Source organism: Cylas formicarius, unplaced genomic scaffold, assembly GCF_029955315.1.
Source record: "Cylas formicarius isolate icCylForm1 unplaced genomic scaffold, icCylForm1.1 PGA_scaffold_2__14_contigs__length_35257938, whole genome shotgun sequence".
Lineage (NCBI taxonomy): Eukaryota > Metazoa > Arthropoda > Insecta > Coleoptera > Brentidae > Cylas > Cylas formicarius.
This window is the reverse complement of record NW_026844319.1, coordinates 18,945,037-18,970,946: the sequence shown is the minus strand read 5'-3', so window position 1 is coordinate 18,970,946 and position 25,910 is coordinate 18,945,037. Positions and strand designations below refer to the sequence as shown.

The window sequence follows — 25,910 nt, the reverse complement described above, 5'->3', positions numbered from 1 at the left end:
TGTTGTAGCAAGTCATACAAAGGAAAAAAAATTAAATTGGATATATGTAAGTATGTGCTAATATAAAATTGTATATACTAAATCTAGATATACAATGTATATAACTCTACAATAACCGGACAATAAATAAAAAATAAATAAATTTATATGTATATAACACAGAACAATCAATGCACAACGCCCCGCAAAACGTCATTACCGATTTCTTCAAAAAATTCACCAAAGCTATAATAGCCCTTACTTAATTTTACATTTAGAATAGTTTTCGTTTAAAAGTTTAAATTATTTTGGCAATGTGTTATAAAACTTTATATAAGGAGAGTTTTGTTTTGATTTCTGCAACCTATATCTAGATTATTTGCACTCCGGGTGTCATACCTATGAGAATCAGAACCCCTCGGCAAACTATCGGTCTTGGAGTGTATCTCAAGAACACTTTGAAATATGCATGGAACCGTCATTATTTTATGTTTAATAAACAATGGCTTACAGTGTTCGTTAAAATTTGAATTTGTAATTATCCGTAGTGCTTTTTTTTGCATCCTAAATATTTTAATGGCATAAGAGGAGTTACCCCACACAGTATGGTGGCATAGTTTATACGCGAGTGAAATAAATCAAAGTAAGTAAAGTCAATACATCAAAACTCTGCGAAGTTGACGCAAAAGAAAATGAATATTTAAAATATTTTTACTTAGCTTGCATCCCCTGCCACATGTCAAGCTACTGCTACTAGACACTAATAAATTCTTCGTTTTAGCTTCATTCAGTTGTATATTATTTGCTGAAAACCATCCTTTGCCCTTAGATAAAGTATATATTTCAATATTACTCAGGGTAGTGATGTTCCTATTTGAATTATAGCAAACAGCACAATTTCAGTATCAACCATCATGTACTGTCAAATATCATTTATGTATATAATAAAAAGGAGGGGTCCCAGAACGGAGCCCTGGGGTACTCCAAACTCAACGCAAGCCAAATCAGATTAATTGGTCTTTACGCTCACAAACTGTTGTCTATCTGTTCAATAGGACTTAAAAAGTTTGAGTGGAACACAAATTCAAGCTTGCTTAAGAGAATCTGGTGAGAAACACAGTCGAAAGCCTTTGAGAGGTCGCATTAAGTGTTCTCCCCTTTCCAGGCCCCCGACTATGTCCTCCACCACCCTCATCAAAGCTCTAGTTGTGGAGAACTTGCTTCTGAAACTAAACTGGGCAGAGTCAAGTAATTGATTTACTTCAACAAATTTATATAGCCTCTCCTTTAACAGGATTTCAAAAACTTTAGAGAAAACAACAATGATAGTTTTTAAATATTGGCGTTACTTTAGAAATTTTAAAAATACTTGGGAATATTCCTTCAGTAAAACAACGATTTATCAAACTAGTCAAAGGTTCCACCAAAATATCCGCGGTCTCCTCGAGTATTCTGCTATTCAAGTCAAATGCATCATGTTAAGTTCATTATTGTTGAAAATATTTCTTCAGGGGTCGTAGGAAACACGTAAAAAGAACAATCTGGTGCGCTCAAACCCTTTAAAAAACAATATAGTGCAGATACCATAAAATATGCAACATTTAGATATTTCAGTAGACATATAACGATAATTACATAATATGTAGAGAAGAAAATCTATCAGAGGGATGGAAGAAAGTCCGTGGAAGGCACTACAATCACTTTTGTCACACTTTGCAGTTGTCAGCAAACCAGAGAAATTTGACAGTTGAAATAACTGGCAATGCTGTTTATAAAAAATGTGATCTCCATGGAATTGCCTATATTTTTCTGGATATAAAAGAATCTATACCAACGATAGTTTTTTTATGAAGATTGGTGTAAAGCGTTACAAGAAAGTCCTTGTACTTGAGGGATGAATTGCGTTCTACTAATAATATTCTAGTTAATACTATTAGTCTATTGGAGCAATTTTGAGGTAAGGGCATAACGAATAATAAATGTAGAAAACGATTTAGAATGAATAAAAATTTTAATATTATTATATTACCATCACCAGTTGGGCGTAGTTGTCTCTATCTCTAGGTTTTCCGCCATCTCTGAAAGTTGGGTATTCCCAATCCAAATCCAAACCGTCGAAGTGGTTTTGTCTTAGGAATTTGACGGCGTTTTTCACCAATTCCTTCCTCCTTTCCGCGTTGGCTACCATAGGGGAAAACCTCGACGAACCCTCGTTCCATCCGCCGATCGCGATGAGGGTTTTGAGGTTTTTGTTGTAAGTTTTGAGGCCGGTGAATTTGGCGTATCCACCTTTTTGGAAAGAAAATGTAACGAGGATTAACGGACACACAATTGAAGCTTGTAAATAGTGATGACGCGACCTCGATGAGTCGATTATTAAAAATCGCGTTGCCCAATCGCATTCTCTGGAATTTTAAATTTACATTGTTCGGAAACTTCGCAAGCTTTCATTTCGTTAGGCCATTGTTCGGCGGTTTTGTAAGGTGCGATAACAAAAATCGCGTTGGCTTTTCCTCTTGATTCGCAGTTTTTGTTGTAGATTGTGGAGGCTAATTTTTCTGTTGGTTCGTTGTTTCTATGGGTAATATGGGTGCGATGCAACCCGAGTTGCTGAGACAGAATAGTTTTTTTTCTGTTCAATTCCAATTTAAAATGCATTCGTGATTTTTCCAAAACTTGTTGCAAATATAATTTGACGGACGGCATGGAACTTATTTAAAGGCGCTTTAAAGTAAACCAACTACAAAAATATCATGTTTGATAAATATGTTTATTATATAAATACGTTGTTTTACATGAAAACCCATTAGATCTCCTGTATTCTTCAAACCTACTGTTGCTTGGAAAATATATTTGAATCAGGTTACAAAACTCGATGTTTTAAAATTGAAGAACAATTTTAATTTTGTTTAATGCTATCGGCACTGCAATTCAAATTTGCAGGCCATACTAAGTTTTTTATTGTGACTTTATGCTTGTTCATTATTACTGCTTTGCGAGATTAACTTTTAATTTATACTTTGTGTGTATACACCGTTAAATTTATAATGGTACATGTATTTACTATAAACTTTAAACTAAACTAAACTCTAGTTCAATAAAAAAAATTGTCGAAGAGGTTTTGTTAGTCTAAATAACTAAATAAATTTTCTGTTAGAAACCTGTCTCAGTCTCCAGAGTATCCCCATTAATAATATTATGCCCGTAGGCGAGTCGATTGAGATCTCTTATTGTTTTTGAAAAGATATTAATCTAGTAGTAAATATAAATAAGAACAAAAACAAAAGAAACAAAGTTGTAGGTTATAATTTTCACTGTTTTTTTTACAAGAATAGGCCATTGCAGATTTTTGAGAAGCAAAAATTTATTGTGGTTAGATCGAACCTTATGCGTGTTAGTTTTGCTTAGTGGAGAGTTAAAAATAAAATGACTTTTCTTCATCTCTATATCAGGAAGCAATAGTCAGAAAGTTATTTTTTAATATGATATGACAATATATTGATACTCATTGTTATAATAGGTTCGAATATGGGTCTGTATAAAGGCACAGTGCCACGTCATGCTCTTATACATACCTTTTTCGATGTCTTGGTATTTGTCGAACGGCTTAAAAGTATTTTCTTTGGTAAAACCCCCGAACGCATACACTAAATGTGTACATAAATAAGGGTTGATATTCTGTGGACTAAATTTAGCCTGGCCCGGTCTGTAGACTGACCAGTTGGTGTAGTAGCAGACTATTCGCATTTCCTTCGATTCTGAAATTAAATTTTGTTGAAACCGAAAACATTTTTTTTGTACGGTTTACCCACCTATTAGTGTCCATGTTGAAAGTGATATGAGGAGAAACAACCAACGACAGATCTCCGTCTGAAACAAATATGTCCCGTTAATCAATAGAAAACACGTTTTTTTACTAAGTGGCGCCTAAATTCTGAAGAAGCGTTTTTATAATAATAATTTTATAATAAATTTAGAAAATATTATACAAGAACATCCCTTGTGTAAAAACAAAGCCTTTGGTTTAATCTGTTTGGTCAATACTTTCCTTGGTGATATGGTTGTACCAAACATACATACATACCAGAAATTGCTGTTTTTCATTCTTTTACCCACAGACTTCTTAATACGCCATTTTCAACAGACCATTTAAAAATTGAATTAAACATAAAACAAATCGCATCACATTAATAATTAATATTGAATAATATTCACGATTAACTACATATGACCCACTAAGGTAGTATCAAAACATCTGACGGAGAAAGATATTTAAAAAATAACAAATCGAAATCTTAAAAAACTAAAAAATCAAGAATTTGTAGGTTAACATGTGGATCATAAAAATAATAGCTTACAATCTAATCGTGCGCCTAACTTAAATTCAAAAAACAATTTTTAAATTTTATTTACAACCTCAAGAAATAGAAAAAAAAATCTTATTAGACGCTTTCGAGATTATCAAAGTGAGATATTTACATGTATTCATTAGGGTTTATTGGCAATATTATTATTTACAGAGTGTTATTAAAATGATATCACATTTTCCGAGATTAATTCTTAAATTATATGTTATGTATATGTGTGTCATTTCAACACCCCGTATAGTCGGAGGTACAGTAAAATGTTTACATTTGACACGTACTGGTCAAAACACCTTTTATACGGTAAAAAATATATTTTCTGAACAACTTTGTGTGAATTTAACCATGAATGTACTGGGCACTTGACTTTGGTGCCGAATTGGTTCCATAACGTCCATTGCGAAATGTTTTCGCAAATCGGTTTCAGTATCGCGAGGTTGGACAAATTCCGTGAGAAAATGGCAAGGTTAATTAATAAAAATTGCAATTCTATAAACGGGTTAAAGAATAAAAAGAGCGAACGTTTAAAAAGGCGAGATACATTTATGTCTCCTTTAGGGCTTCTCGCGTAATTGGTCTGAGATTTCGATTCCTAATCAACGTAGAGTTGGTACAGGTCAGTTATGGGTACTCCAAAGTCGGATGGTCTATGAAAAGTATCGAGAGAACTGAGACAGATATTGTTACAATCAATTTTGCTTGCGTTCATAGAAGGCTGCTGTTTACATTTTAAAAATATCCTGGCATTTTAAACGGAACACCCCTTAGATTATTCAGTTTTTTTTTGTATTCCGCGCAAAATTCGAAATTTATTTTACTTATGATATATATATATATATATATATATATATATATATATATATATATATATATATATATATATATATATATATATATATATATATATATATATATATATATATATATATATATATATATATATATATATATATATATATATATATATATATATATATATATATATATATATATATATATATATACATATATATGACTACAAATTAGGGAGTCAATAACCATTTTTTTAAATGGCTAATTGTTGATATGCATTTTTTTTTGCTGCGAGGGGACAAATCTTTAAAAAGACACCAGGACTAAAAAACCACCTCACAGATTTCACGAAGGAAAATGTGCAACACTCCGTGCTTGCCTAAGCTATGACTTCATTCAACCATCTACCCCGCTACATATTATGCGCGAGCTATTCTCGCTCGTTAGCATATGGTGTACAATACTTTCAGTAGTTATTCTCTGGTCTATGTGCTGTTCAATTTCGAGGTGTTCTACTGTGCTACTACAGTTCTACTACAGCGTCATCTATGTCATCACAATAGTTGCGTTGGGATGTTATGCTCAGCTTGAACCTGTGGAAATGTGCCTGGAATCATTCGTGCTCTGACAACATCTGTATATCCAAGTAGTGTGTTCTACTAAACCAAGGCCTTACATCACGAATCATTTTCCCATTCCACTGTCTCATTTCTTCGATATGTTTCCAGGTGTCCTGTCACTTGCTCAATGTTATCTACCTTCATCTCTGTCCAGTCCCTTTTGTTGTGCATCGTTCATCTGTTTGCTGGTATAGTACTTGAGTACTTGAGTGCACAGTGAATAATGAAGCTGAAGTTTTAGAGTTTCACTTTCCTCAGGCTGATCGGAGCAGAGGTGAGTATTTTGAAGTAGGGAGTACAAATTATTTTTTTTTGTATTAAATAGTTGTATTATCACTCACTATGTTTACAAACATTTAAATAAAATTTTGTTTGATCGCCAAATAATGTGTGTAATAATGTATCAGCACAAATACACGAGCAGACGTTATTGGTCCATTTTTATCAATAAGCGTGAGAAAAACATCCATACGCATTTCTAGACTTGTTTTTCCATTTTTAAATTGGCTTCACTTTTCTATCACTCAGTGGCCATTGCAGTTTGCCAATGAATAAGATCCATCGTAACAAAAGAACCTACCTAAGCAAATTATATCAGGTATATCAGAGGATATGGGGATTTATTAGTTCAATTCGAAAATTTACATTACACACATTTAATAGTGTTAAATTGTAAAAATTGTAGTTAAATAACTAGTTGTATGTTGTTGTTGACCATATGCCCTAAAAAAATTGCCATTCTCACATACAATTAATTGAATGTCATTTTTATTGTTTCCAACTCCTTTGTCCGTTGGCAGAGGTGCAATAGATTTTAAGATTGTTTTAAGATGGAAGATATCAAAAAACAGTCTCACATTTGTTTATTTAAAATAACTGCGGGAATTTTTGCCTCAAGGTTATTTTTGATTCATAGATACGCTATTATTATAAAGAACCAATTGCTGCGCCAAGGTCTCGTAGGACAAGGAAACTGGCAAGTTTATAATAAACATAATTGATGATTTCGCGTCCATATAGAGAAAAGTTCTGTATTTTTATTTAAATTGAAAATAAAAGAAAATCAGAAGCTGTACGTTGCAGAAAAATGGCACAAGTCGGTTGCACAAAACAAGTCCTCTTATATTTATTCAACCGCTTTTACCCTGTAAAAGGACATCAACGATTTCTTAGCTTTTAATTAAACGTCAAGAAATGAAAAAGTTTTTTATAAAGCCGCCAGTCGTAGGAATAGGCATCGCGGTATTTCTTCTCAAGAAAACGCTTTTTATGACGCCGCCAGTCGTATGTGACGAGCCGTCATGTGTTTCCATTGTTGATTTTCAACAATTCGTACGTGACATCCTCCGTGAACTTCCTCTAATTTAACGCGTGAGATTGAATTTGTGTTAAAAGTTTTATGCAGAAAAAAATTGAATTTTTACATTATCCAGGTGACCAGTGCCGTGGCGGCAAATTCAAAAAAATGGACCTGGAAGTGAGAATAAAGAAGATAAAGAAAAAAACATTACGGTTGCTTACGTCACTGTCCTTTTTTTAATAAAGTAGTGGGATTTTGTGCGCTTTTCGGGAGAAAGATTTTCATTGAAATGGTATTGGGGTGAAATCTCATTTAAAATGCGTTCTCGTGCGAAGGAACACAAAATCTTTCGACAAATACTAACTCGTTATATAGATCGATAAGTGAAGAGATAGATTTTTGTTTACGTTCTTACAGTGTTAACTTTTGAAAATTAAAACAAAACTAACAGATACATATGGATATAGACTAAGTAAACATCAAAAATTTAATAAAATTGCATTTGCAGCTTACTTTGTAATTATTTTTGCAGACCACGAATTCGGTCCCTGACGGTTTATTTTGCATATAGCTACAATTTTAAAATTAAAGTTTACAGAGGAAGTAACTTTGCATAAAATAAGATAGCACTTGAAGAATATCGATCTGGGGCTTTATATTTGGATCAATCGATCTAATTTGCTTGCTTGCTCTGATTTTACTTTTCTTTTTATAACACTGTTTTTGGTGTAATTTTTCTGTCTTCTCCATAAGATTGGTTTTAGACCCATTTGGACACTTTTTTGCGAGTCCTGAGTTTAACGCGCTTGAAAACTTAAAATATCATCTTTGTTTCTATTTATACTGAACTCAAATTATTTGTTGATACTTCAAAGTTGTTAGTTAGTTTATTATTATCCTATTTGTGTCCCAAAGAGCAAATAAATAAATTTGTAAATAAATGGTCGGCTTTGCGAAAGCTTGGTTAAAACAAGGATATTTTCCAGTAGTCCTTTATCTAATTCTGGAGTTAATTTTGCTCAATAACTAAGGGAGTTGGTTTATTTTTAAATTTGTATAAGAACGTCGAATCCATCAAAATTATCCTTGGTTCTAGAAATGGTAGGTTCGGCAGGTTATGGAGATGGTCATAATTTAACGTTTCTGCTGCTATTGCAAGTCTGTAAGTCATAAAACTATCAAAATTTTCGCTGTACTCTTTCTTTGTATGGACAGGATAAGCAGCAGCTCGTAGTTTTTACGTTGGTTTAAATTGAAAACTATATAAATAATAAATTATCAATATTAATTTTTTAAATAAAACTACTGGGAACTTTGCTTCCACCATTACAAAATTACATGCTATCACTTTAAAGAACACGTTAAAGTTTTATCGGGATGATGGAGAACAACAGAAGGTATTCTAAAAATTTTTTTTTGTTGCCCCTTTCGATTTGAAGTAGGTGTTTTAAAAAAAAAGGAAAGCAAGAAGTAATACATTATCAAATACATTGTGACGCAATGAAAAAACCAGAAAGGAAATACATAAATATGTTTTTCGTTCGTGATAAAATATCGGACACTTAATTCGCACATTAGCCACTGCTCGAATATCATCGCACCATCTAAACGAAGATACTTTCTCTTGTCTGGTTCTCGAAACCTTAGTTTAAACAATTCGTTATGAAACCGTGTCAAATACTTTACCGATATATACGGTTTCGAACTACTTATTGGAACGTACGCAATTCCAATTATATAAACGTCCATAATAATGCACGTGTAAAAAAATATGTCGTTTAGATACGTTAAGTCACACGTAAACGTTACACGGAAAGTTTATTAGTTTTGTTAATATGTCGAAAGTTTTATGTTGCGGATGACTTTGAACGTTGCAGACTTTTCCTTGAAGACTACTTTTACACGAAGTAAAGGTGGAAAACCGTTTTGTAGTTTAAAATAAAAGCAAATAAGCATCGCTCAAAAGAGCACAACATATCAAATACTTTGTAGTTTTTAAAAGTTGTTTTGCTTTTGTTTTTCAATGGGATTGTATCGGAATCTTTTAAACCATTAAAGATTACGCGTAATGCCCAGAAGCTACCAAAACTACGTAGCGGTGGACCAAGAAATATTTTAGAAAAATCGAATTCTTTGATTTTAATATTTCCTGTCCGAGTCCGGTAAACGGCATTTGACTCACGAGTTTATTTGACACGAGCGGAGTCCAGCGGAGCGAGTGACTTAAAAAGTTTACCGAACGTGTTGTATACTATACTTTTTCTACAACCGTTAGTTTTTGGGTACATTTTCTCAAAAACAACACGAATACATTGACAAGCGTCAAAATTCAATGGGAAACATCTCCGAAAACGTCCGATTGCTCCCAAACCCGTGCGGTAAAATCCCGGAAATGTGCGAAGAGGCTCGGATTCGTGGGAAACGAAACTGACGTGGTAAAGTGACGCTTTCCGCACGCTAGATCGGTGTGTAATTAGGTATTTTACAGACGGGAGTAGGAAAAATGTTATACTATATAGTTTTTTTGATATTCACTTATTTTACCTACAAGGTATGCAAATTTTGAACTATTAACAATGAACTTTTAAAAGAACATCCTATACTTTTGTGCACTATTAGATTATTTATAAAAAACTAAGCTAATTCTATAATTATTGCTTCGTTGTACCACTAATGTTATTCGTTTTCAACAAAAAAAAAAAACAAAGTATTTTTCTCTAATCTCGAACCATTTCGAGAGATTTTCACTGAAAATTGACAAGATTTTTAATTGTTTTATTTTTAACACAAGACATAACTAGACATGAAATACTAATCATAAAATTAGTTTATTTTTTTATGAAGAATAACAAACTCTGTATTCGATTTAAATTTTGAATGTTGTGGTACAAAATTAGAACACCCTGTAGACAAAACAAGTGGCTAAATTTGAAGCAGGCAACTTTTGTATAAGTTTCTCTTTATAAAATTTAGATGCCCAACTTTTATCGCATTTAAGGTACCATGTATCTTGAAAAGCTTAAAAGTAACCTATTCTACTCTCCTTTTCGATTAACTTTTAGACCAATGTGACTTTTTATTGAGATTTATTTTTTTTCGTTAACACATGATAAATTGTTTTCGCTTATTTATAAGAAACCTTCGTTTTTGCCCCATTGAACCGAATGAGATGCCTGCTCCTACCAGTAATTTTCAAAAAAACGTATCAATGAAAAATTGTACGGTATTGAAGCTCAATTTGAATGTCGACTTTTGCCAGTAATCACGAATTAACTCTCTCATGCGTTTATCACGTGAACTTTGGCGCCCATTAAACAAATTTAGCAGATAGATGTTACTAATCTAGCTTCAGGCGTAATAGGAATACCAGTGAAAGTCTGGTAAATTTTCTCCTCAGCTTTCACTAATGGGATATTACTCGAATCCCGTTCGTTTTGCAAATTTTGCGCAAATATTAAACTTTTATTACGCGACGGCAGACAAAAATCAATATTTACCACCAAACGTCGAAAAATTATTGCAACAGTAATAATAAGAAACGGAGGAATGTAAAAATTACACATGCTTCGGCCTATTAAATGTTTGACCTTTCGCGCTGGAAAATGTCTCGCAGCAAGGTACGCTGCCGACATAATAAGCCTGTTGTGAAAACCTGCGGTTTATATAATAAAGAAGTTTTCTCGAATTTCTCAACCTGCACGTATTGTGAGAACGTATATTTAGTTTACCGAAAACCGGTTAAGATTTTTCGCTTTTCTTGGACTCGAATCACAGTTGCTTCAAACATTGTTTCTGAGACTTATATGTAATATAACCTGTTAAGTGCGGCAAGAACTCAACGGAGAAAGCAAAGAACGTTTCAGCAAGCGACGGTCCAAAAAGGCGATAGCCCGATTGTAAATACCATTAAATGCTGTAGTAGATTTCGATTGACTTCGGGTTGAATTTAACTTTTTCGTCAATTTCTATGGCCAAAACCTACAGTTCTCAACCAAAAATATCACAGCTAACTAAGAATTTTTAATATTTTAATACAGGGTGCGGCAAAAAGGTAGGCAGGATTTCAAATAGTGGTTGTTCGGTTTGTAAAACAGGCAACACTGTGTACGCACTCGCGTTAGGCAGACAAAAGTATGCAATTTTCCGTTATCGACATGGCTTGGAGCGGAGTGCATCGTGCTTTCGTTGTCGAGGAGTTTATTAGAAATGCGCGCCTTTTGTAATCAGTTTGAGCAAAATTTCCGTTATCGGGCAGCAAATAGTCCACAGGAACTTTATGAACGCCCTCTTCACAGTCCAAAAGTCACCGTCTGGTGTGCAATCTCGGAGTTCGGCGTGTGGGGTCCTTACTTTTTCGAAGAAGATGGAATAACGGTAACAGTCAACGGAGATCGATATTTTGATATTCTTAAAATTTCCTGCGTCCAAAAGTGAACGAGTTGAACAACGATCAAAGAGAACATCTTTGGTTCCAGCAGGATGGTGCGACATCGCACACAACACGTCGTTCGCTAAATCTTCTTCAAGAAATGTTCCTAAACAAAGTGGCGTCTTACGGGGTGATCTTGGTTGGCCGCCACGTTCGCCTGATTTGTCGACTTTTTTCTTTGGGATTACCTGAAAGCGAGAGTTTTCACACATCGTCCAGAGACTCTGGAAGAACTAAAGACAGCCATAAAACAAGAAGTTGCTTCAATTCCCCAAGAAATGATCCATCGGGTAATGATGCGCTTCCGCGAGAACCTACAAGAGTGCATCGACAATAATGGCCATCATTTAAAAGACATCATTTTAATCAAATACCGTTCCTAAATGGCATAAAATGTACATTTCAAAAATAATTTTAAAAAAATGTTTGCTTTATGTAGTTTGGTTTTTATTAACATCCCAAATAGTACCTATCACTTTGCCGCACCCTGTATTTAATTTCTAAGAAGTTTTGATTTGATAATGGTGGATTATTCTAAATTATTTCTCAATATTTCTACCTTGTGGTCTTTTAGGCTCAATCGTTTGGTAACGGGCACTTTGTGAAATCATTTTAGTCGTTTATCCATACTTGACATAAATGGTTGTTATATATTTTGACTATTTTTGACGGTAATCACATGCTGTATGTTAATTATTAACACACACATTATAAACACTCTTTTGAATGGTAAATTCATGAGCTGCATGTGGTTGCTGTAATATGTAATTACCCTGCAAAAGAAAGTTTCTTTTTTTAGGTAAGTAAAGCATATACAGCATATTGTATGCTGTTTGGTTGTATAAAATAATGACTCATCGGTTTATTACATGAGTAAAATATATAAGTGTTTGGCTATATAAATAAAGTATTTCTTTGTTTTTAAGAATCTTCCACAGGATAAGCCTAATTTATAGATCTTCTTTAGCTCCTGCCCCCTCATATAGTATATAAACAGGTACGGAGAGAATTCAAACCAGCTTCAATTAAGCTCTAAGAAAGCCAAGGTGAAACGTCAGCAAGTTCTATTGATCTACAACTGAGGCAGGCGGAAACCAGAAGATTTCTGTGTAATAAGGAAAAATACTATAATGATTTTATCACTGCTAGGACATGATAATATCTATTAGGGACATAATACATATTGTTTTAGTTGCCATAACAGTTTTTTAAGAAATAAAAAATATTCCCAAGGTATTAATTTATATTTTGACACTCACCCAAGGTCAAATCTTTTCAAGAGTGCTTAGTGAACATATAATTAGGTATTTTACAGAAGGGAGTAGAAAAAATAAATAACCAACTTCACTTTTTTAAATAGCACACCCTGCATATTTTTACCCAGAATGGAAATCCTGTCCGTCACGATGTTTTCGCTATTTGGTTCAGCCATTTTTGAAATAACTTGAGTTAATTATTCAATAGTTTAGTTTATTTATTTAACCACGTAATACGTAAATATAATATGTATATGTATACGTAGCATGCCAGTACAAATAAATTTATTTTATTTATTTATATCTAATATATATAGAATAAACAACTAAAGGACCATTTAAAATTAAAATATTCATCATTGCTATAGAAGCAATTGTTAATAAACACTAGCTTGAGTGCCCTCTGAAAGGCTTTTTCACTCAAAGCTTGAATATTTGCTGGCAGAGCATTGTAAAATGCTAGAAGTAAAGAGTTATTTTTAGTTTAATTTAAACGATAACTTGCAGACGATAAGAATTTCTTTTAGAAAAGTCATGAATGTGAATATGAATGATACAATATATATATATATATAGATTGAAGGTACTGGCATTATTCGAAGACTAGAAAAATAAGGTCGACACGATTCTCGGAAATTGAGATTTAATAAAATTGTCGTTGCCTCTTTTTCGAGTTTGAAAACCCTTATTGCGTGGTTAAAATTTCCCCATAGTATAAGTGCATTTTAGAATGGAACAATGCGAAATAAACGTTCTTAGGACGTCCGTACTAAGTGTGATTTTCAACCTTCTAAGCACGAAAAGCATAGATGCTAATTTTTTACATAAAACATCAATATGAGCACTCCAATTAAGATTATCGACACCAAAGGGAGTGACGCTATCACTCTTAGTAAGAGACGCATTGGTTGAAATTAACAATGTTTGTGTTTTATGATTATTTATAAATAAATTGTTACACGAAGACTAAAACTGAGCCTTCGGCTCAACTCCATAAGTTAGTTCTTCTAATCTGATTAAAGCTGAGTTCCTGCAGATTCTTGTCGTATCGTCAGCGAAAAGTGAACAATGCATGATGGGAAATCGTTTATATAAATAATGAAGAAAATGACCCTAGGACAAATCCTTGAAGGACTCCGCGTTTTAGATTTAAAGTGAATGAATCATTACCGTTTATTCTAACGTATTGTGTTCGATTCAAATAATAATAGTTGATAATTTCCTCATCAGGATAAAGAGACAGTGACGATTAACGATCTCTGACACTAATTTTCGAACTGCATGTGTAGTAGATTTTCCACGCAAGAATCCCATTATTCCTCGCAAAAACGGACTTTACTTAATAAATAATCGAATAACTCTTAGGATTATTTCGAAAATTTTCCCAAAAATAGAAAAAGGTCGATAATTATTTTACCTTTTACCGCATTTATACTGATCTCTAAATGTGGCAGTTATTAAAGAAACGTTGAATAAATGTGACAACAAAGGCACTTAAAGTGTGCTTAGAATCTTTTATTTACCTACTATTAATATCGAAAACGTCTTGACTTGCTGAGTTTTTTAAACAGTGGATTGCATTCATCTGCAATAAAAAGGAATGCATAAAAGTTTCCTGAATATTCAGTATACGTTGACCGAGAAAGCATTGGTTTTATTCGCTTCCAACTTGCGATCCATTTTCATTGTTTGGATAAAAAAGACAAATTATTTCATGTTTTTGATCTTCCGAATAACGCATATTGCAAATAAATAAATACTGTTTCTAGAAAATATAATTCGTCGTCGTGACAAAATTAATATCTGATAATAATGGTGCTGAGAAACTTCAATGTTAAGTAAAAATATTTATGGCGTTCAATTAAAAAAAGTAAACTTTAATTTTTTTTACATATTGCAAAGAAGTCCTTATAAAATAGACTTTTAGATTTTTTCAATGGAACTTGCACAGGCTACTGTAATACTTTTTATAAAACTGAAACAGTTTCAGTCAAGCTCTGAAAAAGCCAACAGGATGATTGGCGAAACGTCAGCAAGTTCGACTCAACAAAAACCGACGCAGGAGAAATCCACAAGTTTTATAAAAAGACTTTTAGAATATTAGACTGTCTTCATTTGTAATTCTTTGCATAGGTATGCAAATTGTTCAGGTATGCAGCGTGATCTTATTGGAGAAAAATTTTCCGACACACCTGACTTGGCAAGACTGAACGCCGGCATTTAAAGACACTGCAAAGCTTAAGCTGCGAATATCTACACACCCGTAGCAATTCGCAGACATGGTTTTTTATGATGTATAGATTTCACGTTTATTAGTGTAACTTTATAAACCAATTATTCGTTATAAACAGCTAGGCTCTTCGTTATTTTTTTCTTTTAGTTCGCAGCCGACGAGTTGGTTCTCGAGGAACACACCTGTTAATTACGAACACAATGGAAAAGGTTATTGCAAAATTTTCTGCGAATTTGTATTGTCACGTTTTTACGAGTTTAACACAATAGCATACGCACGCACAAAGTAGCTATTAATATGAAAAGTTTTTTTTAATTATTTTTTTAGCCTATAGGATTTCGCGTTGTATCGTAAAGTTAACATTAGACATCCTGAAGTATCCTTACCTATTTCGATCGAAGGCACTCAGACTTTTTTGCTGGACTTGCCTAGCTTAGTAATGTTGAATGAATACAAATTCATAATTTTCAAATTCCCTGGTTATAGTTGACGCAATACTACATAATGAAACAAAAAATAAATTCATTCAACTTGAAGAAATTAACATTAATTAATTTGCAAAGCGATTATTACACTCTTTTTTTTTACTTTTTCGCCAATGGAATGGCAGTTCAAGTTCCAACTCTAGGAGTTGATTAACATCATTGTGGAAGTCTCTCTCGATGGAATGGAAGTCTAAATAGCAACAAAAATCGCGGCTATTGAAGGTGGCTTGCACAAATTTCGCTGGCCATTTGCCAAACCGCAAAAAAGGTTCTAAGAGTCAAGTAGACAATGGCACAAAAGACCGAAACCGCAGATTCTTGTCGAACTAAATAATTGGGTAAACATTATAATACGCACAACTAATTCTTTAATTGTTGTTGCGTAGATACTGTTACGGTTCGTTTAAAATGGCTTGAAGTTTCTAGCTAATTTTGTAACTGAACGATATACGGAGATAAACCACTATCGATTGGCATTTGAAATGAATACCACTATTTTATCAGTTCGAATAAGAAGTCACCGATTTGAAGGGCAACATTCTTATTTCTTCTTAAATTGGTGTTACTTGTGTGGACTCTGTGATGCAGAAATCCTGTTTTTTTAGTTTGTGGATTATTTTTAACCTCATATTAAATATAATAGGGTCTTCAGGACGTTCGTAGCATAGGCAAAGTGCGATTGCACCAAGAAATGATACAGTTCTTATTGGTTGACCTTACTACAAAATATCAAAAAGACTTAATTTCACTTAAAATTGCTGTGTAAAATTATACATAGATATTAAACATATTTGATAAGTTTTCGAGTAGCTGGGTATGTTAGGGGAATATTTATTTAGAACGTAATATTTTTTTAATTAACGCAAACTCAGTTTTTTCGACCTTTTCTTAAAATTTTGACCTTTGTAGAACACTACACTCTTATCGGAAAAACGAATTACATTTGAAACTAATTTGTTATTATATGAATCACTAAGAAATTAGTTAAACGCTAAGCTCCCATCACTGTTCCTTGGGCGCTACCAGTTAATTCATCCAATTTTTAATTAAGTCAGATGTCTAAACCTATACCCTCAACATAACCATATTGTTGATTAATTGATTTTTATTTAAATATTTCAGAAACCAATCATCCATTTAAACTTGAACTTCATCGAAGCCTCTTTTAAAGGGTTTATTTTAAGGATGGACCGTGTTTTTTAGTCAGGTTGTAGTCCGTAAGCAGTAAATAATGCTTTGATATATATATAAGAACATTAACCGTTAAGAATGGGTGTCCATATTTGCTGTGCTTCGCATTACTTTTCAGCAGATTCGATCTCGAGATAACCACTTTTCAGACAAGGCACTTGATGTCGGTACTAAATTCAATATTTCTTGTGTGTGTGTCGACATTTTCAGCAAAATTCCATGCAAACACTATTAGCGTCCACTCACTGTTACCAACGTTACGCAATTCGAACCAGATCAGCGGGCAAGATGTACGTATGTCCGTATCGGGTACGAATTCCTTGAGCAACGGTATCTCCCTGTCTGCATTCATAAATCTCAGTAGTGATGAAACCAAAAGTGTTCGACCGGTATAATTGCGACACCTGTTGCCTTTTCCTTTCTTCCGAGCCACTGAATTATTAATTACCGACAATTATCACATCGGTCGGATGCGTTTCTCCGAAGAAATATTTTTACCCGTTAATATACCGAGTTGGAAGCTCCTCTATAAGGGGCCGATTCTTCTTAATAAGAAGCAAAGTAAATTTTTTAACCAACCAAAACAATAAATTTAGTTTTCAATAACCAATATAGCAGCAGAAGAAAGACAAACAGGGAGAGGCAAATATAATGACTGGACAAAAATTCCAAAGCAAAAAATTGAAATAAACCCGTTAAAGTGTAAAATCGAACTTTTTTCCTTACTCCACATATTTACAGAAAAATGTAAATTGCAAAATTATGAAATATAAATTATAAAATATACGATTAATAACGTCTGTCAAGTCAAGACTTTTGATATTAAATAAATCTTTATATCACCTATATTTTATAGACAATAATATTTTTATGGCGGCTTTAGTGTTTCATTACATTTTGTTTTGGCTTAAGCCGATAAATACTTATTAGGCACAAAAATTGACTCTTTATAGAAACGAAACTCCACTCGCAAGTGAAAACTTCTCTATTGCTCTATTGTTACAGTTTACGTAAATATTGGGAAAAATGCTAAATATTGTGCATAATATCTAGTAGGAACATAAATTTAGAAACTATTCTAGAAAAAAAAACACGAAAAGGCGTTAATTTAAATATCTTTTGGATATGTATTGCGAATGTTCCATTTATGCATTCCTATTGCCGTACTTGTGCTTGATCTGATTATATTGTATTTTATTAAGTATATAACCCAATTTCGTTCTATGTTTGTTCCCCTTTGCAGTAATAATTTAAAACAAAAGCTCTTGAGTTCGTCCATTTGCTTTCTGCTTTCAGTCAATAATCTGAGGTGTGGCGTTAATATGAAGCGCGATTATATCTATTAAATTCATAATTCGATCCGAGAGTTTGTTGCAACGAACCTGAGGAATGTCAGACATTATCTACTAAATGAACAAAAAGCTGGTTTTAACACTTGCGGTTGCCGCACGAATTTCATAACCGAAGATAATTGAAACCGACATTATAAGTACAAGATCGTACAAGAAGAAAAACGCCAGGGCTACCGGACTAGGAATCTGGTTCACCAATTAACATTCTTTGCGTGGTTGACAGAGTCTGTTCCATCGACGATCGTATCTGGCGTAGAACACCAGAAAGTTATACTACGACGACAAGAACGTTACATCTGAATGTCATAAAAAAATATTATGTACAGGGTGTTTCTAAAATGGTACGCAAATTTCCTAAGGGCAAAGTATGGCAGATGAGTTCTACTGATCTTAGCATACAATGGTAACTACATAGTATCGAAAATTCAATTTGGTTTTGATTATTCATAAATTAATTAATTAAATGTGCAAGTACTTTTTTGAGACACAACGAATTTAACTTTTAAGTGAGGTAAATGCGATGCAATTTGTACATGTACTTCTGTAAAATTAGCAGTTATTTTGACTGCAAAATAACTTAGAATATGGGCGTGAGAATCGGCGCAAAGCGCTTGTTTTCATAAACTTTTAACCTCGACTAGAAATGTAAACAAAAGTGTATATTTAGTATAAATATTTTTCTAAATGAAACCATTTAGTTTCACTTTTTCAAAATGTACGTAAGACAATGTTCAAGTAGCAACTCCGGTTTTTGTCTTATTGTTTAGAAAAAATCAAAAAGCTTATGCAGCAAATTTCCGAAAGCTCTAGAAACAACGTAATGGTTTATTTAAAAATTTAAATACTGTTGTTCTCAAGTGGAGGAAGCTGCGTAACTTGCATCACAGCCTCGGCAATCTTTTATCGCAAGTCTAACAACGATAGGCGTTTTTAGTTTTGGAATTATGGATTTTCCTTATATCTGCACGAATGGGTGCGGTAATTACAGTTTTGAATAACTTTAACCTATTTAAAGTTAAAGCTATTAAAAGTTAAAAAGCAACTTTCAAAAACAAAAATCCACCGAAATAATCAAACACATTTTGTATAATAATGACAAAAAAATATCTAAATCCTTATTCTCCAATGTCTTTTACTGAATGAAGGTATACTTGGGATCATAAAGGTTAACTGCGTTGAAATTCCGAACTTCCTAAGTTGACCCTATGATCTTGTGGTCTTGACCAAAAGAAGAAAAAAGACTTCATGAGCTAAGATTACTTACGTATAATGTGCGAACGAAAGAACATACAACATTTAATATGTGTTACATTCCATCGACATTTCATAAAATGTTCAACATTGGTCGGGAATTTGTTTAAAATAAACTTGACGCTATTATATTGTATCGAGGGCGTATCGCTTTTTTTTTATTTCGTGGTATATTAAATGTCCTTTGTGTGGGCGCTCCTCTTCAATTCTTCTTGTATGATTGAAGGTCAGAAGCGCATCAAATGCTATAGATGTTAAACAATCCATTGACGTCGTGCCCGCAGATAAATTGCAAAACGGTACTTTGAACTTACGCGACGAAGTGTGTCGGCAAATTTCACAGAGAATTTATTTTTAACGAACAACCCGAAATGAAATACGTCCTTCACGATTTGCTTGGCGCACCCCTAATATCTGAAACTTAAAATTCATCGCATTAAACTTTCGTGAGTCATTGTTTAAAAGTAACAATTAAAAATGTCCGCCACTGTTGTAAGTCCGCGTCTTAAGATTGTAATGTTTCTTGGGATCTCGAAAGTAAAAGCGGAGACACAACTTCAAGGCCGTCGCCTTACGGACCATATTTTTGTTCGATGTCGTTTAAAATGCCATCAGCATTTTCCGAAATAATTCGTCCGGTTTGTTTTAATTTTATTAATTTAGAAACCAGGAAAATATGGCCGTCATTTAATGACCTCGACGATCATTTTCTTTTTCCTGGAAATACGACAGGATAATGATAACCTAATCATGACCTAATAATGAATGCATTAATCATATTCAGGACTTGTCATTGCAAATCTCGCTTTTTACCAATAAGATCAACGAACAATATTTCAGCTGACAGTTCGTCAATTCTACAATTTTTCATTTTCCAGCAGCGTTTTCTCAAAATATGCCCAGGTCTCGTTATATGCGAATTAAAAAGAAGTAAAAACTGTGTGGATGTCACTGATGGCAAAGAAAATAAAATTATGCCCGCTTACCCCTAGTTTCACACACAAACCTGCCTTTTTCTCTCTAAACACCGATCTTTACACACTTAACTCATTTTTATCCTGAAAATTTAATCACCTTTTGACTTTTGAGTACTCTGACTTTTGAGTACTGTCAAATTGATGAAGTGTCAGTTGATTGTTGAACTTCGCAAGATCTTAGTGGGCTTTCGCACCAAAGTAGCATGCGACGTGCGACTTGCTGCCAGGAAGCAGGAAGCATGCTACTTGTTTTAAAACCTATACAAATATATTGATGGTTCAAGAATGGCGCCGCAAAAATGCGACTTGGCAACATGCAGCGTTCGACTCGAATATAAAACGAGTCCTATAATTTTGATACTTTGCGACTTGCTTCCAAGCCGCGCAGACATTGTTTTGACTTCGCGACCAAATTTCTGTTTGTTTTTTTCGTGATGTCTAGCAAAAAATGTTTACCAGACGATGAACAATTTAATATAGGCTTTGTTCAGACTATCGAGATGTACCCATGTCTGTATGATCACACTTTAAAGGCGTATAGCAACAGAAGTGAACAAGATAAAGCGTGGAATCAAGTTGCTGGGAAATACTTTTCTACAGGTTCGTTATTTTAAATCATTTTAAAAATGGCCTTTCCTTTTCCATCCTGTAGAAGTTTTGAAATTTTTGGGGGTGAACTTGTAGCTGCTGCGATACAATAAATGGGCTATGTATATCGGCATTATCTTTTAAATACGGATGAATCCACATTTTTCTTTTTTTCTTCCTCTTCCTCCTTGCAATCACAGCAGCAATCAGTGCAATATTGTCTTCTTCCGACGACATCTTGGCAACTATTTTATCATCTATCAACGGAACTTAAACAGAGAGCTAATGACAAATGAGGTAGCAGTAAGCGACTTTGATATGAAAGTAAATTATGAATACGCAAGTTGCCATGTGCATCCTGCTTCCTAGCAGCAAGTCGCACGTCGCATGCTACTTTGGTGTGAAAGCCCACTAACTGGCTCATTTAAAATCCCATGGCTTATTGGTTGACAATGAAATATGAAATTACCGCGCTTGCGAATATCGATTTTTTTTATACTGCCTTTAAGAGCTTGATGGTTGTAGTCTATTTTATGATTTTTACGTTTCCAAATTATTAAGTAAGTAGTTCTTAAAGACGTAATCATGCCTTTACAAACAAAAGGGATTTATGTGATTGGATCACCCTGGTAATTGTGGCCAAAATAAACGAAGAAGGAGAAGAATTGATAAGCTGGGGTTGTTAATGTATAATGTGCTTTTTAGAGTTTCCCATTAGCAATTATCTGGATGGTTTTTTATATAGTGATCCAAATTATTAAGAACAATTAACATTTAATGTGTAAAATAAACTTCTGCAATTCAATTATTACAAACTATGTTTTTAGAGATAAGGAAACTAGCCGCATGTTCAAAAATATAGTGTAGAATAGTGTAGTTTCATCGAGATGTTTGTTTAATTTATGCAAGTTGTTTTATGTTTAAAGCAGGATTTTTCTATTGTGTTGGTAACAGTCTGTATAATCGAAACTAATTTCATGTAAATGTATGTGTAATTGTCCAACATTGGCACCATTAGTAATAACGGAAAAGCAGTTTTACCCATTTTTCTTAAGCAATTAAAAGCAGCAAACGCTGATCAAAATTAAGGATATCCTCTCACATGTAGATGTTGTCGACCGCACGACCTCGTGAATTTTAATGGGTTAGACTGTTAGCATTAATAGGAACAACACAATAGGAATTACAGTCATAAGTATATTGTTCACTGAAAGCCAAGTTTTGTTTCAATGTATAGGGAAATTGGATCTATGTAATTGCGGGATTTTTGCTTCGGAAGTGTCTTGGATGATACCCACGAATGGCTCCGTTGTGGCCAGAACCGCGCGTGATTAGTTCAATAGATTAACAAATACCAACAATTGTTTATTTTTATCGAGTAAGGTAGTGGTCGGAAAATTAAAATTTCCGGTAAACTGTTATGAAACGTTCAGTACACGCGTTCTTCATTTTTTAATTCTCTGTCATCAATATTTATTTTATTATAGAATCTGCTAGCCTGAACATCCCATCATCTGTTAAGTTTGTGACATATATCTTCTTTATTTTTACCTTGAAGCGCAGAATGTTTAATTACATAGATGTATTTATTATTCATAAACAATTAGAAAGTATTTAAATGGTTGCGCTTTTTTCAGCCAACATTCATTATTCCCATCACCAAGAAACCTGTTGCGGATTTTTTCATTCATTCGTTCGTGTGTGGAGAATACCCTATAATAGAGAACTGAAAAATGTGAAATACTTCTAGTAATTTAAAAAGTGATGTTGATATTAATATCGTTTTATGAGTTATCTGATTTTATCATGAGAAAGCTGGACCTACGGTCAAGCAGGTGTTGTGATTGCTCCTCCAAAGCTCGAACTTTCGTTTTAATTTGTATATATTATTCCAAATTCAGTTCGAGAGTGTTGGTATTTAACCTTCACTGCAAGTCCAAGCATCTATTGTGACTCCCTCCATGTGGTGTGGTTCTTTCCTTTTTTCTGTTGCTCACTCCATTGGAATAGAAATTCTATTCCTTCTGGGTTCATATATTCCAACTTCTACTACTTATCGTTGCGCTCTTTTTCCAGTTCTCCCTGCTTGTGATTTGAATGATGTAATGTTTAGCGAAGCATTGTTAATATTTCCATAAATGTTCTAAGCTCAAAACGCATATCTCAAGATCTCAATTATCGCTTGAAAATTTTAAAAATTATTGATAATACGCACAGGAAAGGGAAAGTGGACACCAAATTAAATTAGCCCAGGGGCCTGCGTTGACAAACCAGTTATATATTCTAATCACTACGGAGTATTTGCCCGTTGGCTCATGGGTTAACAGCAAGCGCGTTTCTAATCGTTAAAAGAAATCGAAAACGACTAAGTAGTAATTATTTAATAAAACAATCTTCTACAAATGTTTGACCGAGACGCAAGGCTATTGGGAGAAGAATGCGAGGTCAAATCGTCAGAAAGATTCCGTGTATACTTCTAACTCAATCAATGAAGATCTCCAAATAACGAGCCTAATTAAGAGAGATTACTTTTATCCCACGCGAAACGTTCAACAAAATTAACTTTCTCGGCATTATGTTTACTCCATTGAACTTATATAGATATTATGATAATGAAAACGTAGTTCAGGCGAAATTTCACTCCGAGGGACCATTAGCGCCATTGTCTAGGCCGGCGATTATAAGCGAATTTTTGTGAATGAAAGGATTTCGTGCGAAGATTTTTACATTAACCTTTCGAATTTAACTATTAACGAAATTCAAGGTCTTAGTCCGCGCGAAATGTTTAAAAACATATAACAACGAAACAAAGAAATAGTTTTTAATAATTAGTTTTGATTTGTAAACATTGACGAAAAATATACAACACCTAAAACGACTGGCGCTCCACCTACATCGAAAACTGAAACTACCCTAGAAGTAGGGACAGAAATGTCAACCCGTCTAAAAAATTGAGCAAAATATGGATGCATGAGGTTAATGAGAAATATTAGTCGGTTATGGTTTTAATATCAGTCAAGTCGATCGAAACTGGATTTTGTGAAGCAAAGTTTATTTGGAGGAAGACAGGTACTCTTTTTTCTTGTCGTACTCGTTAAAAATAATGCCAGGTAAACGTACGGTGTAAACGGGGTTTTTGAATGCAAATCGTTTGCAGCAATTTTTTTGAAAGGGTGAATTATTGGGTTGCAGATGGCTGTAGTAATGAGACATTTGGCCAAGAAAAGTTTATTTTTTGCATATCACTAAAATACTACATGAAAACTTATGATTAGGTCGGTTTGACTGCCAGCTACCGCTTAAATAAGAAAAGGAGCATGAAACATTAAAAAGTCAAAACAATATTTTGCTATTCTATGCAATGGGTAATAAAAAGTATGCTATGCACAGATTTTAAAATTAATTTTTCATACTTCTAAATTATTTGTTCACCAGTTCATCGCCATAACAATAACTAATCGAGCTATTATATAAGTAAAATATATAAATATGGAAAATTGGACATTTGATTTTGTCATTTGTGGCACAATATTTTATATTTCATCATTTTTCTCTTTTTTAAAAAGTAATTATATTCGTTAAGTGTACATATCTGAGTGTACTGTTTGTCCAATTTTGGTTGTAAATGCAAAAAAACTCCGTTATTATTAAAAACTTAACATGCCAATCAAAACGACGACACGTATTATTAATACGAAGGTTACAATTGGTTCAGAACACAAATTCCCTGCATCAATTCAGGAATCTGTCGAACACTTTCCGAACGAGTTTGAAATTTTAGACGTTTCCTCTGTGAACACACAGTATTTAATTCAAAGTGGTAATTTTCGTCAGCTGATTTACTAATTCGAATGCGTTAGTATTCCAGACGCGCTAGGCGTAAATAGCAAATAATTAATTCATTGGCACCGAAAACGAAATTACCTTTTCACAAATACTTCGATTAGAATTGACTTAAATCCCAGTCAACCTTGATATTATCGGACTAGCCTCAATATACTGGCACAATAGCTGCCAACCAAAAATTATTTACATATCAATCAGGTTCTTATTTACATTAAAACAATATTGTTAGCATCGTCGTTATAACATTGCTATAAGATTAATTGTTGCTCGTTAAGTCGGCGATGAGTCATCAAAGTCGTACGGGGCGAATCCTTAACCTTAGACGTACGTTTTTTTGTCCTTATTGTTTCGCGGTCTAACAACGTTACCGACGTCGTTATTAGCGCACTCTCGAGAACGAAAACAAAATCAGTATAATTAGAGGCACATATTGCAACATCCGATTTGCTCTAGTTAAGGAAACCATTTTACACTTGCTTAGTCCCGAAACCGACATCTCGAGTTGCGAGGCGGCCAATTACGTACCCGGAATAAATAAGTATGCGCATATTTTGCGAATACTCTGAAAATATTATGCCACTGCATTATCATAAAAAAAACATTAATCGAGGTAAATATTGAACAAATACTCGTTAGTTAAAGTTTTGTAGTAGTATATTACTATTAAATAGTTCATAGTTATAGTTTTTAAATAGCAATAAATCTTAATATAAATACGATCGAAGCACAAAATGTTTTAAAATACTTCTTTTTATTTGAATACTACATTTACAAATAGAAATTTAACTATTACATTTCGTCAGAAATGGAGTGACGTCTTTAGAGTCTAACCAATCAGATGATTATTCGTCAGGATGCGAGAGATTATAATTGTCTTTAATCATTCTGGTGCCTGATTGCCAATTTAGTTATTTTAACTGCCTTTGATAGGATTTGTAGTAGCTAGCTTCTTAATTAAGAATCGCAGTGTGCTAGTTTTACAAGGTTTTGGACACCAGGGTCTTTTAGGTTTCTATGTTTTCCCAAATCCTGTATGTTCTTTTTCTATGTATTTTGTGATTTTACATTGAGGTAGTGTATACTTTGAACTCGTTATATTTTAGTGTAGTTCCTATTTGGCATCCCCAAAAAACCATGGACCGAAAAATAAACGAGGAACACTATAGAAATAACAAATTCGAGCACTAAACATTAACACACCTGTATCTCAAAATTGTAGCATTGTTTTTTGGCCCATTCAATACGGA

The 25,910-nt window shown here is 33.6% G+C and overlaps 1 protein-coding gene across 1 annotated transcript in view; it reads right to left on the bottom strand.

Annotated features, from left to right (window-relative positions):
- LOC132698640 (acidic mammalian chitinase-like) overlaps window positions 1–25,910 on the bottom strand; it is a 40,916-nt gene that overhangs the window by 2,647 nt on the left and 12,359 nt on the right. The window contains exons 2-4 of the mRNA XM_060664834.1: window positions 3,792–3,849; window positions 3,555–3,737; window positions 2,009–2,268 (exon numbers count right to left, since the gene is read on the bottom strand). Of these exons, the coding sequence (XP_060520817.1) occupies window positions 2,009–2,268; window positions 3,555–3,737; window positions 3,792–3,849 (501 nt within the window). The remainder of the gene's footprint in view (window positions 1–2,008; window positions 2,269–3,554; window positions 3,738–3,791; window positions 3,850–25,910) is intronic.